Source organism: Cyclopterus lumpus, chromosome 5, assembly GCF_009769545.1.
Source record: "Cyclopterus lumpus isolate fCycLum1 chromosome 5, fCycLum1.pri, whole genome shotgun sequence".
Classification (NCBI taxonomy): Eukaryota; Metazoa; Chordata; class Actinopteri; order Perciformes; family Cyclopteridae; genus Cyclopterus; species Cyclopterus lumpus.
The window spans coordinates 7,130,628-7,144,406 of record NC_046970.1 but is presented as its reverse complement, the minus strand read 5'-3'; the positions used below and the strand labels follow the sequence as shown (position 1 = coordinate 7,144,406).

Below are 13,779 nucleotides of genomic sequence, written 5' to 3'. Positions count from 1 at the left end.
CTGAAACCCCGTCTCTTCAGGCCTCCCTCCAACATGACTATCGTTAGCACTCACAGCTGTTCAGATAGCAGCTTGTGTCAGACGTTCACTGAGCACACAGGTAGGTATGATTGGACAAGCTTATTACAGCCAAGCAGCTGCTAAAGGTGCTATATACCATACACTTTGAACATTCTTTTTAAGGTTAGTTTATTTATTAAACAACATTTTATTGATTACTGCTGAAATGTAATGAGACTTTAAAAAAAAGTATGAAAATATGCTCTTGATGAAGAGATGGGGGGAGGGGGAACGGAAGCCAGAATAGGAGTATAATAAATAATTTCAGGACAAATTCCCAGTGACCTTGATCTTGCTAAAGGAGAGCAGAGAGCTGAAATGATACATAGTGTAAACGGTCTGTAGAGACATCATTCAGGTCTGGCTTCACCGCTGAATCAATACTAAAGAACAAGGTCGCAGAGACATTCTGGGTACAAGATGCTGTGTCTCTGTTAATGTGATATGTCATGTCCCGTTTCAATATGGCAGTGTGTTCATTACGTTTGATGCTGTGTCACTGACATTACATGGTGGTCGTTGCAGCACTGGACGGTGTTCACGGAGGTGTCAGAGGTGTTCATCCTGGTTCCAGCACTGCTGGGGCTCAAAGGCAACCTGGAGATGACGCTGGCCTCCAGACTTTCCACAGCGGTAAGAAGTGTGTGTGTGTGTGTGTGTGTGTGTGTGTGTGTGTGTGTGTGTCATCCAGAAGTATCTAATATACACTATGTCCCACCAGACGTGCCATTGGTTGTATTATGTTCCATAAAAAAAAAACATCTTATTTGTAAAGTATCCATGACTGGAGGTTTTTTGGACTCACTGCAACATTGTCTTATCTTTGCCTGGGGAATTGTTTCAATTGATTGTGATTGTGCAATGTTACCTATCTCTCATTGCCTGGCAACCCCTGTCAGACCCACTAAAGCTGATTGTTCTCGGGATCAGAGGTCATATTGCCAAACGTGACCTGGGTTTCATACAAACTGATAGCAACATTCCTTGTTTTTTGTTTTAAGACTTTCACTGGCTGTGGCCAGCCGCTTGATCTGAGCATGCAGGTTGGTTTGTCTGAATATGTTGTTCATCCCAGACATCCGCTGAGTAGCAAGAAATGATTTGAACAATGTATATTTATATTAATTTGAACTAGTAATGAATAGTTAGCTTGTTAGTTCCTATGTTGGTTTGACCATGTCCATGGTGTTTTAGTGTTAGGGCTGGAAATGGGGGCAAACATGGAAGAATACATCATTGGCAGGGGTCCTCCCCACAGAAAGAAAGTAAATTAATAAAAATGTCCTGCTTTTCTTCGTAACCTAACCTCTTGGATTAAGTCAATAAACAGCCACCTAGTCTAGATTAGTCACATTGAGGGTGATATGAAACCCACGAGTGCCTCTAGAACAGTATATACTTGGGTGGATCAGGATAGGAAATAATGTAAATAATGCCTATGTTTCATTTGAAAAACATGGGTGAACTGTGTTTGTGTGCGTTTACCAACCACACATCCCAAATAATAAAATCAACAAAGCCAATGCAATCTATTCACAGCCCTGTTACACGTACAAGAGACGACTTTTTGGTTCAGCTCCTTCGCGAATGTCCCATCTTCATAGCCGAATGTGTACGGTCTCAGGGGTCAATGACCTAGCAGCACACCCTGCAGTTATGAAGGCATAAGAAAATTAATCCAGAATTGCTCTTTAAGCGCACCACCCCTCACATTCTTTCCACTGGCCTGTGGGAAACAGGGGACGGAGCTGATCAGCATTGCTAACAGAGGCCCACCCAGCATGGGGAGCTCCACTCAGTCACAGAAATGATCTATTCAAACATTCATGTTTCCCCACATTTCTATAGTACCCTAACCCATCTGGCTTCAAGCTGACATATTCACATTTGCTGCAAAAGTTCCAAATCCTTCGAGGATCAATTCTATTAAGTAGTTGTAGAATATTGATGAGCAGCAAGATCATATTGCCGTATGATTAGCAAGTAAAAATCTACATCTCAAAACTGAAAGATAGGACTGCAGCGATGAATTGATTAGTTGTCAACTTTTTAATGAACCGCCCCCTAATTTGGTAATCGGTAATTGGTAATTAATCGGTTTTAGCAATTTTGTTTTAAGAATAAGTAAAGTACAAATTCTCTGATTCAGGCTTCCTCTACTCCTCTGTGGTGGTAAACTAAATATCTGTGAGTTGTGGAATGAGAATGTCATCTTGGGCTTTGGGGAAACAATTATCATTTCTTATGATTTATGGACATTTTATAAACCAAACAACTGATTAATTAATGAATAATTATTATTTGTTGTTGCAGCCTTCACTGATAATATCTATCAGTCATAAGTCATAAAACATCCATTAAAAAATGTAATGTTAAATTCACCACCTTAACCTGCCAGTTTTATGTTGCTCAAAGTTGCACTTGGGACTTAAATGTAGCTTGAATATATAATGTTGAGCCTGTTTGTCACAATAAAAGCCAAAACCTGGAAGTTTAATATTTGATGAGACGCCAATGTCGACATCTTTTTTTTTTTTTTTCACTTGTTTTTATTTAGTGTTTCCGTTGAACTTTCCGTGTTAATTATGAGTGCGGATGTGATGGTGAATCAATGACGGGTCAAGAAGCCGATACAACAATGTGTCACCAATGCTTCAACACTGATTAGAAACTGCCAATGGTTGTTGGCGTCTGGCTAAAAATGTAAAATAGTTTCGCTCATTTTAAAGTTGCTGAAATATCTTGAAAGAAATGACTGCAGCGTGCAACTTATTCATCATGATCAAACTTCCTGAAAACACCACTTTCCAGGAAATTGGATTTGAAGTCATTTTTAAGACTTATTAGCCGGTAGAATTACTTTTCAATATCTTATTTATTTTTTTATACAATGGTCTCATTTGTCAAGCTGCGTGGTTTAGGGGTCAGCAAGAAAAAATGATTCTCACATCCATCATCACAAAGTAGACCAGAGCGAGGCGCTTGCCCTGAGACATTAGCGCTAGCTCTCTGCTGGCAGGCCCCAGCGGGACCACGTTTCTTTCCATGCCGCCACTAATTATGAGCAGATTAAGACCACTGAAAGTTTCATAATGCGCTTATTAGTGAAAAAAATAATTTAATCCCTACGACTGGCTGGCTGTTGGAGTTTTCAACTCACATGACCGTGTTGTCGTTTTGACTCTTTTTCTTTTTAAACCACTTTGTCTATATCGCCAAAATGAGTCTCGTCTCGCATCATTATTTTACCTTATTTGACCGCAGGAAATAAGCAGTTGTTTTCTCACTTCTGTCACATCCCCTCTTATGTTCATGATTATATGTATTTGCATTGTGACATTGCTCGAACTTGGCAGCACCTGCATCGCAACTCTGTCCGAGTTGGGCTCTAATCAGACATTACAACCGCTCCAAGCCAGTCTTCATCCTCATTCTATGTGTATTAGCTCTATTAAGACACACTCCATTCAAGTGTCCGCGGGTTCCAACCTTTTGGAAACAACATGATGTGCTCCGAAGTGACGGAGTTTGAAAAGTAGCGATGCTCTTAAATTGTCATGCTCTCATCCATCTTATGTCATCGCCTGAATCGCTTTCACGACACTCATCCTGATCCAAACACCACTAATCCCGCCGCCCACACACACACACACACACACACACACACAGACACATTGCAGAGGACCTGGCATCATCACATAACACCAGGCAACACTTCTGTGAATCTCTGAGCTCTTTCAGTGTACTGGGTCGTTTTCTGCGAACACCCTCTTCAACTCTCAATGCATAAAAATAGTTCTTCTTTTCTGCACCCCTTAAAGGTTCCGCAGATAAACGTTCCCTCCGACTACGTCTCTTTGCGTGTGGAGTGTGAGACCGCGATGCCCCCGATGCTCTGCACAAATGTTCTCCCGACTCTCTTATCTAATACAAGTTGGAACGACAGCATGTCTGGTAGCAGGAGGCGTTTTCGTCACTGTGTTTGCGTGGCTGAAATGCTATCTGGCGGCAACTATCTGGCAGATGCACAGGTCATAATGATGTACGGCGCTAAGCGCATGACCGTCACGTCAGCCAGGCTGGCGAGTGTTCACTGTCGCGCTGCCAGATGTTATCGTCCAGTGGGGATGCTGCTAGATTGGGAGCATTTTGAGAGGGAGAGAAAAAACAAACAAACACACGCTCAGAAAATGTATAGTTGGCCTCAATTCTCCCTTATAATAACAGTATGACCGATCTTTTATGTTATATAGTGTTTCTAATCAACCAAAGTAGAGCCCACCTTCAGGTACACCCCTACATTCAACACTGTTTGCTCTGTCAGCGCTGTTAGCACCGTTAGCGGCCAGGCAGGTCGAGAAAACAAAGAAACAAACTAAAAGAAGCTACAAAGCTCCATAGAGCTGATGAGTTTGGTGTTAATTTACATAGATTTTGACGTTTTAAGTGATAAGTTCAGCAGAACCATTCGTTTGTTAAACCCGACCCCTCCTCTCCACCCACCCACCCCCCACAGACTTGTATGTGTTTCCATGCGTCCAGATGTTTCCCTTCCCTCTGCATATGTAAATGTTCAAGGAGAGGAAGGAAGAGGGGATCCTCTGTTTGTGTCCTCTCACTGTGGATGAGCATCAGAATCATTGCTCTGGACACACAGAAGTCCACTGTAGCCACACAGACACTTGACACTTGAGACCATGTGTGTGTGTGTGTGTGTGTGTGTGTGTGTGAGTGAAAGCAGGGAGATGAGATAAGTGGAGTCGGCCGCAGGGTGGGGGATCAGATCAGAGTGTCTTTGTCCAGAGAACTGACATCTGATTGTTCTGTTGGGACCAAGAGGCAACAGCATGTACAGACGCTGTACACACACACACGCACACACACACACACACACATATGATAATATGTTGACCTTATGTGTTCTTGTCTCTCTTTCAGGCTAATATTGGTCAGATGGACTCGGCCAAGAACATGTGGAAGATGATAATGGGGAACTTGGCCCTCATCCAGGTAAGTGAAAACGGTCTCCGGAGGACGATGACGTGAACTCTGGTGTCAAAGCAGGTTGCGGTGAGAAATCAGGTTAAGGCGAGAAATCAGATGGTGAGTTTATCTGCGGTTCAATTCGATGGTCAGAAAAAAAAACTCAGTTGGTTAAAAAAATAAAACTCAGTTTACATCCAAACTTTTTAATTTCAGTTTAACGGGTAACTTCTGGATTTTTCAACCACTATATCCCCATGGCCTTTGGTGCATCCCAAGTCTCTTAATTGCATCCCTGTTTCCCTCACTTGCGTCTTTTCCTTGCATCTTAGTCCTCCAGGGATGCATGGAGAGACATATGGAAACCACGCGAGGAGAGAAGAAACGAGGAAATATGTTTTAAGAGAAATGAGACGTTGTTTCTTCGGAAGCGTCAATTAAAGCGACGTTGGTTTCTGCCAGTCGGCTTTAACAGCTGGAGAGATTTATGACGGAGTTTATGTCTGAACACATGATCACTGTTACGGAATTTTTTTTGGTCCCGACATTTTTTAGCAAACATTCTAATGAAATATTGATAAAAATGATCGGATAATGTTTTCAGTTGATTTAATGGTGTTAGAGTCAGAGTTTTCTCTCTCTGTCTGTTAGTGTTTCCTCTCTCCAGCTCTCTCTGACTTTAAGTTATTGAGAGAAATAACAGATCAAGGAAAGCCAAATCTTTTTTATAAAAGAAGGAAGTTGTTTGTGATCCTTTTGTTGTTCATACCTACAATGAATATGTTTTAACCAGATGGTGAATCAGGAAACAAATCTAATATAAAACTTGAGTTTAATCTGTGATCCGTCTTCACTCTGATATGAAACTCCAGCGATCAGTCCGATCAGCTGCAGCGTCCAATCAACTACCTCCATAAACAGTGAGGGGGCGTGTCAAGCGTTAAAACACTTCCTGGAAGCTTGCGCTCGTCCCTCCTCGCTCCTCAGAGCAGAATATCAGCTTTGGGACGGCCGTCAATATGGTGGATGCAGAACAACTTCCGTTTAAGTGAGGATCGAGGAGTGAGGAAACGACAATTAAGAGACGTGGGATGTACCCAGTGTGTCGAAGTGACTAATGGGAACAACAAATGTTTTAACTGGTCCAGTATGGAGTGAGATTGTTGCAGACGGCAGCCGCTAAGCGGGCTGCAATGCAATCGCTCCGATGCAATTCACGTCCACAAAAAGATCTTGTTTCTGCTGCTGACAGGCTCAGATTGATATTATAAGTGTCTGACAACATATTGGAAATAAAACCTTTTCGCTTGATCCCGTCTGTTGGTTATTGTGGCTAGCCAAGTCTCTCTGAATTGTCTCTAAGGGTTAGTCCTCGAAATCAGCTAAATATTCAGCCGTGACATTGCAAATCTGTTAGATGACACTAAGATACGCTTTAAGAATGAGACTTCTCCATGAACGAGCCTTGGTTAGACACAATAGCAAATATAGGGGATGAAGATAGATAAAATAGGTTTTATTTCGTTGTGGGGTTCTCTTTATAATATTATGACTAAAATAACATTCTGAGTCTCTCAGTGGCAAGAACAAGACGTACAGTGTTGCGCTCTCACTCAATACTGGACCAGTTAAAATGTTTGTTGCCCATTAGTCACTGAGACACAAAACATGTGAAACTTTAAGGGTTGAAAGGTCGGTTGAAAAATATCAAAGTGATCCTTGAAGTAATGAGGCTTTTCCTTTCCTCCGGTCAAACTTGACCGGAGGAAACTAACAGCATCTTGCTCCTTGTCCAGGAAACCCAGTTTCTGCTTTACATGACATTTCAGGAATCAAATTACTGCCAAAACCTGGGGAAACAATCTGGTTTCAGGAGGGCACCGTGTGTGCAGTAAACACAGCGGCTGGTCATTACTGGGAACACCAAAAACACGTGTGTTGCTGTGTGGCGGCTTCTGAACACTTTGCTCTCGTAAAACAAGTCAATTATGCCCTACCCACCTAATAGAACATAAGCATTTGTCCACCTATTGTCTGGATCTGACTGCAGCTTTAGAATGAAGGAGGTGTAAATTGGCCACGCCCAAACAGGTGCAACACTGTGAGTGGAGGCCAGACTGAAAATAACTTGTGTAGAGAATAAAAAGCCGGTTGGGACAGGAAATACCGTGAGGCCTCTCTCGTTCTCTGCTGCTGCTTTTTGTACTCATCTGAGCAGTTGCTGTACATAAAACAAGGGCATATAAACAAGCAATAGTTCCAGAATGAGAGATCCTTTGAAGTGGCCTTGTGGTTATGTAACATTTGGTCAGTGTACAGTTCCTAGAACATTCAAACCAGTGCTGACACAACCTCCCATATAGGGGTCAGAATGCACTCACTCTGGGTCACACTCCATTAGGAGAGTTACATTGAAAGTACATACAGTATTTGTGTTGTCTGTTACTGACGTTGGAGGTTGTGACACTAATGTTGGGATGCACCAACAAGGATTAATCTAATCTAAGATTAGATCTAATCTGAGTTCAGCAAAACCCGGTTTAGAATGAGTCCAACTCAATTTGAAATAAAGCATAGAGCCCTGTTGCGCAATTTTAAACTAGTCTCTCTTTAGTAAATCGCAGTTTAAATCTAAATGAAATAGAGTTAAATATCATGCTTGCTTACACCAATTAAATTAAATACATTGATTTGCTGGCTGTCATGTCTTCGTAGACTATACAGAGGGAAGGGGGACTTGGAGACGCTCTGTATTCCTTCACAAAACGTTACATTGTTTGATAGCAAGCTAGCTGAAAAGTCTGTTTGTTAGCTTCACGTTACTTTGGCGGATAATCTCTAATTCAAACTAGAGAAAAAGAGAGACTGTCGGTCCAACATTCCTGTTCAGCTCCACAACAGTTTTCATGCTGAAACGGTATCTTAAGAGAAATTCAGCAGCAGCAGCATCATAAAATTCAATTAGGCTGAGTCTGTCCATTAAACTTCCTTTTTTTTAAAAGTGATAATTTTTGCTCAATCGATCTCAGAAATGCAGACGTTTTTAAGTTCAACTTGTAAGTGTAAGTTTTAAAGCTAATACCGGATCCCATTTAAAATGGGAGTTTAACGTTTTTAGTGCAACAGATTTGAATACATAAAAAAAAATTTGAAATGCAATCTAGGTTTAGAGTAAAAATAAACTGACGTTTAGAGTGAAGTTTAAATTGTATCCTTACTAATTTTAAGTAAGTAAGTAAAACCTTGATTTAAGCAGGGTTTAAATTGAAAAGAAATCAATAGCAACCTAGCGCGTGTGTTTTGACATGGTCTGTACTATTAACTGGAAATAAAACTGTATATATATTAATGCCATGGAAGTGTGTCCATTTCTTGAAAGCTGCTCAGATGTAACAAGATAGTCTCACATACAACTGGAGTTCACATGTGAACTGTAGCCGATAGTAATGTCAACCGTCTCGTTGTGTGTGCTCAGGTCCAGGCCACAGTGGTGGGCTTCCTGGCCTCCATTGCTGCTGTGATCTTCGGCTGGATCCCAGAGGGACGCTTCAGGCTGGGCCACGCCGTGCTGCTGTGTGCCTCCAGTGTGGCGACTGCCTTCATTGCCTCTCTGCTGCTAGGTAGGGCCACCACACACAGGATGGGAAATTGTTAACAGCCACTACCCTGTGCATGTCTGGGTCACATCCGACTCCCACCTAAACAAGCTAATGTAACGGAACTCATCAATGTTGGTGACATAGAGAGGGGGCAACGTCCTCTCTATCAACCTCAATCTCCGGTTTCAAGTCTTCTTCAATACAGCTTAATGTATATATTTTTTTTAATTAGAGTCCATTTAGAGTCAAATAGACCATAAAGCAGAGTAGAATTGATTTACATACATCTTTTGTAGCAGTCGTTGATATTCTGCAATTATTTTCAGCGTTCATTTTGAATGTAAAGAAACTGAGATTTGAATTGTTTTTCGACTCGTGTGATCCAAACATTTCCAATAACTCAAGAGTGTTGTTAAGTCTAAAAGTTCAGATTTATTGAAAAAAAGACATAATGTAATCTCTAATTTCCGGAATTCATGTCATACATGTTTTTATCTCATGACATATTTGGTTTCAATCCATATTTATTGGCATTGAGCCTTTCAGAAACTGCAGTCGAACAACACGTTTCAATAGCAGTGTACTGTTAAAGGGAATGGGAGATGACACTGATCGATTTAAGTAATATTAAGCCCAAAACACTTTTGATCAATGGCTCATAATAACTAACACACTAAAATAACACATGAAGCACAATGATTGAGGCAGTCCCCCAGAGAGCAAAAAAACTCTCAAAACGTGCACCGTATTTGTAATTCAACAAGGCAAGGCAAGTTTATTTCTATAGCACATTTCGACAACAACATTTCAACAACAAGTCAATTCAAAGTGCCAACCCTGTTGGCAACACACTGCACACAGTTCTCCGCATAATACTCAGGAATTGGAAATAATGTCTCTTGTTTGCCATTTCGAAACACTGTTATTCAAAAGGCCACACCCATGGACCAATTAGCCAGGACATGTGTCACCGGCAGAAACCCATAATTGCTTGATTGTAGCCTCATCAATTATGTAAGTGTTATAAAACCACCACAGCATGGCCCTATTTCTCGTACCTGGCTAACGTAGTTAGCGGGATCATTTTCCAGATGAGATTACACAAATCAGGGTTTTCGGTTCCTCAAAGCAAGTTTGGCAAAATCACCATAGCAACACATCAAAAAAATTTAACCTGCTCCAGCGCAGGATCATTCAGTCTAGCTGGATAATCTGACCACTCCCCCGGAAGAAAATGGCAGCTCCCTTCCTCATCGATGAAGGAGCGATATTAGTTAGATTAACGTTTTATAGGGAGAGAGTTCTTCGAGATCGCCAAGATCCGTTATCACGTGATGACTTCCTATACGAGCGCTATCCATTCTGCCCACAAGGAATCATTTATTAAAGACCTTATCGAGCCATACATTGAACACCACACACATTGACTGTCTCACAGACTGTTTGCAGAGCCTTGTGGTACTTTGTTGTACAGTGTGGTACATTGTTGTACAGTGCAGAATATCGGGAAAGCCGCTGTATGCCGAGCTGTTTATTTATTTAGCGCTTAAGAAACTTATGGATGTGTTCATTACGTTCCTTGGCCATGTCCGAGTAAATGCAATACAAGTTATATATGGTCATCTCCACATACATGAATATACAGATATATATTATCTACTTGTTCTGAAAGAGTTGAGATAGTTATTTTAGATCTCATTGGATGATGCATTAAGCCGACTGCCAGAATGAGGCACTTCAAATTAGCCAATACATTTTCCCAACACTTATGCTGCTTTCACACCAGAAGCGGTGTGAGTAGATCCATGAAAGTCAATGCACAGACGAATGAATGCGAATAAAGAGGATTTTCATCCATTTAGTCAGTAGTCAGTGAAAGTTACCGAGCTGGTTGATGTTATGTATAACTATATATATATATATATGATATTAATGTTATGAACCCAAACACGAGGGCATTAGATATTCCGACGTTTGTGGGATTTCCACAACAAGTATAAAGCAGAAATAGTGGTTATTTCTTCCATGGTGGATGGTGGAAGTTATAACTGTTTCCATGGAGATAAGCCACGCCCCCTCTCCAGCGCGAATAAAGTGAATGAATAAACCACAAATAGTCGGGCGAGTAAAATCACGCGAGTAAAGCGTTGTGAACATTCATGTGAACGCAGCATTACTCATTTAACTTGTCTGATATGTTGCCATGCTTCTTGTCTAGCCCTCGCAGTGGTGCCGGGGTTAGCTGTTCCATGATTATGGTCTGGAATTCCTCATATACGTTAACGATCACCTCTTGCTCGTCAGCGGAGAAAAAAAGAGGCTCTTCCTTTGAGTTCATTTGCCTTTGTGCTGTTAGAAAATCATGGATTCTGTGATAAACGCTTCCCCCTTTTGAAATAGGACGGGCACGTGCAATTATCCTGATTACTGACGTCTAGTTCGAATTAACAAGATGGTTTGAGCGCAGATCAGCCTTTGAGAAACCGGGATAGCCTGATTTCAATCATCGTGTTCATTTAAGCTGGCTAATAGGACATTTGATCGACTTAGTTGAGCAACGTATGAGAAATAGGGCCCTGAGTTTCATGTGTCCAACAACAATGGAAGCTAACATAGCAGCAAGAGGCCTGTTTTCCAAAATGTGTATTAAAACTGTAATTCATGCTTTCTTCGAACAAATTATATATTTTTTTTAATGATTTTATCAGATTTTCAGTGCAAATTGCAAACTTTGGTCATGCAGTCTACATTATATATATATATATATATATATATATATATATATATATATATATATATATATATATATAAGAAAAGTGGAAATGTTGAGGGTTTTAGATTGAGCACAGCAGTGTGTATCTAGTTCAAATTGAACCAGATCGCATTGACCAACTATGGTGATCAAATTGGGTTTTTATCAATTATTTTATAATTTCTTATGAAATTAAATTTTAAAAAAGGTGTTCCGCTACCATGTAAGTCAGTCGACCTTCAGGTTTTGTATTTGCCACCTTTAACTTTCCTGATGGAAAACAACAGAATCCTAAATCCTGAACTCTGGCTACACCCTGGAAAACTACATTTCTACTCTTTGTTTTCTCGCATCCCACTTGACCCCAGAACCCCCAAAGACAGTTACACGTGTATCAGACGTTACCACATATCCACACAACTGTGCGTGACAAGTGCCCTCGCGTGTCTTCTACATTGTGACATCTTGACCTTAAAATCCCACAGGGCTCATCATGATCGGTGTGATCATCGCGGCCAGGAAAGTCGGCATCAACCCTGACAACGTGGCCACGCCCATTGCCGCCAGCCTCGGAGACCTGATCACTCTGTCCCTGCTGGCAGGCATCTCAACTGGACTCTACAAGGAGCTAGGTAATAAGCACGCACATTAGGTACCTGTAATGCTCGCAAAACGCGTTTTCACTTAATTATCCGCTTCCACGCCACAGACGTGACACACACGAGCAGTGAAAACATCCTGACTACAGCGTGGGACAATCCCAAAACCCTGAGGAGAGTCTGCAAACCTTACAGTCGTACTCACTTTAAATGCCACAGTCTGGTGCCAAACTCAGCCTTTTTGGCTTCTTTTGGCTGCTGTGTTTGAGTTGGTTGTTGTCCCCCGTAGTGTCAATTTAGTGGTAACACTGCCCTCTAGAGACACCAGGGAGGACTTACAGTCAGTCCAAACGTAGTCCAAATGTAGTCCAAACATAGTCCAAATGTAGTCCAAATGTAGTCCAAATATACAACAAGGGCTCTACAATTCATTTTTATGAAGTCTATGGTGCTTTTGATAACAATGCTGAACAGTAATTTTTACTAAGCCATTGATAGTACAATACAATGACAGTAGTAAAATAACACCTTTTCAGTTCACAAGTGAGATTATTGCTCTTCAGACCCAGACTTGTAGATTTGGTAGATCTTGTTTTGCAATATATAGCAGCCGGAGTTATGGGAAACGTAGTATTAATTTTGTGGCACACTGACACTGGATGTCCTCATATTTTAGCACACAAACGTTTCAGGTCACGATGCAGTTGATGTTGAAAAAACTCAACCCATTTGAATATGTCACACATCAAAGCGTGGCGTAGTGGGGAAGCGTCTCTGGTCCTCACCACACTCAAAGTTTAGGAACACACAACACCTCTACATAATGAAAGCATCGTGTGAGTCCACCATCTCTTCCTCCCGCAGAGTTCAATGACTACGCTAGCCCGCTGGTGTGTGCGGTGTTTGTGGCCTTGTGCCCCCTTTGGGTGCTGATAGCTAGGAGGATCCCCTCCACCAGAGAACTCCTGTACTCTGGCTGGGAGCCAGTCATCATCGCCATGGCCATCAGCAGGTACATCACGTCATCATGTCACCTTGCTTCACCTTGCTTCACTTGTATCAAATCGCAGAACAATACGGAGTCCAGAGAGAGAGCGAGAGAAAAAGAGAGAGAGAGAAAGAAGAAAAAAACGTGTGGCCTTGATTAAATTAAATAGTTCCCAGGTATTGGTTCATTCGTCCTCGTGCACACACGATAAGGGTATTTACAGAGAGCCAGCACAAACAGACCAGCCTTTCTCCCTGAAGCAGCTGCTTCCAATCGACTATAATGTTGGCGACCAAGGAACCAAGTGCCTTAAAGGCAACGTATAATGCTCGTTTTCAAGTTTATACTTGTGTTCCAGGTTTTTATGAGAACGAGTTTACATGCTTTTAATTTTTTCTTTTTAAAACAAACACATTATTTTCTTATACTGTCAGTCTGAATATACCTGTTTTCACCCTCTGTCTGAAACACTCCGTTTTAGCGCCTGTCTTTTTAAGTGCCCCGCACCCAAAAAAAGCCCAGTCTGACTTGGCCTAAATCATTTCATCATTCATGGCCTCAGTTTACCCAAAAATGAGTAAATCATGTGTATTTTTTTCATCTCTCTGTAGCCACTCCGGGACTCATTAGAATACACATACTAAGGGTTTTCAGGTTTTGACAACCTATTCGACAGCTTATTGCCATATTGAACATAATTTATGCAAATCAATGTTTTAAGTCTTTCAAAATATCCCAATTTAAATTACAACAAACTATTTATTTTAAGACTGCATTGTTATCATCTAGTCACACAAT

At 41.3% G+C, this 13,779-nt stretch overlaps 1 protein-coding gene across 3 annotated transcripts in view; it reads left to right on the top strand.

Moving 5' to 3' along the window:
* slc41a1 (solute carrier family 41 member 1) overlaps nt 1–13,779 on the top strand; it is a 28,135-nt gene that overhangs the window by 8,859 nt on the left and 5,497 nt on the right. For all 3 annotated transcript variants that reach the window (XM_034533369.1, XM_034533370.1, XM_034533368.1), the window contains 5 exons: nt 586–693; nt 4,999–5,070; nt 8,519–8,663; nt 11,880–12,026; nt 12,858–13,005. In XM_034533369.1, the coding sequence (XP_034389260.1) occupies nt 586–693; nt 4,999–5,070; nt 8,519–8,663; nt 11,880–12,026; nt 12,858–13,005 (620 nt within the window). The remainder of the gene's footprint in view (nt 1–585; nt 694–4,998; nt 5,071–8,518; nt 8,664–11,879; nt 12,027–12,857; nt 13,006–13,779) is intronic.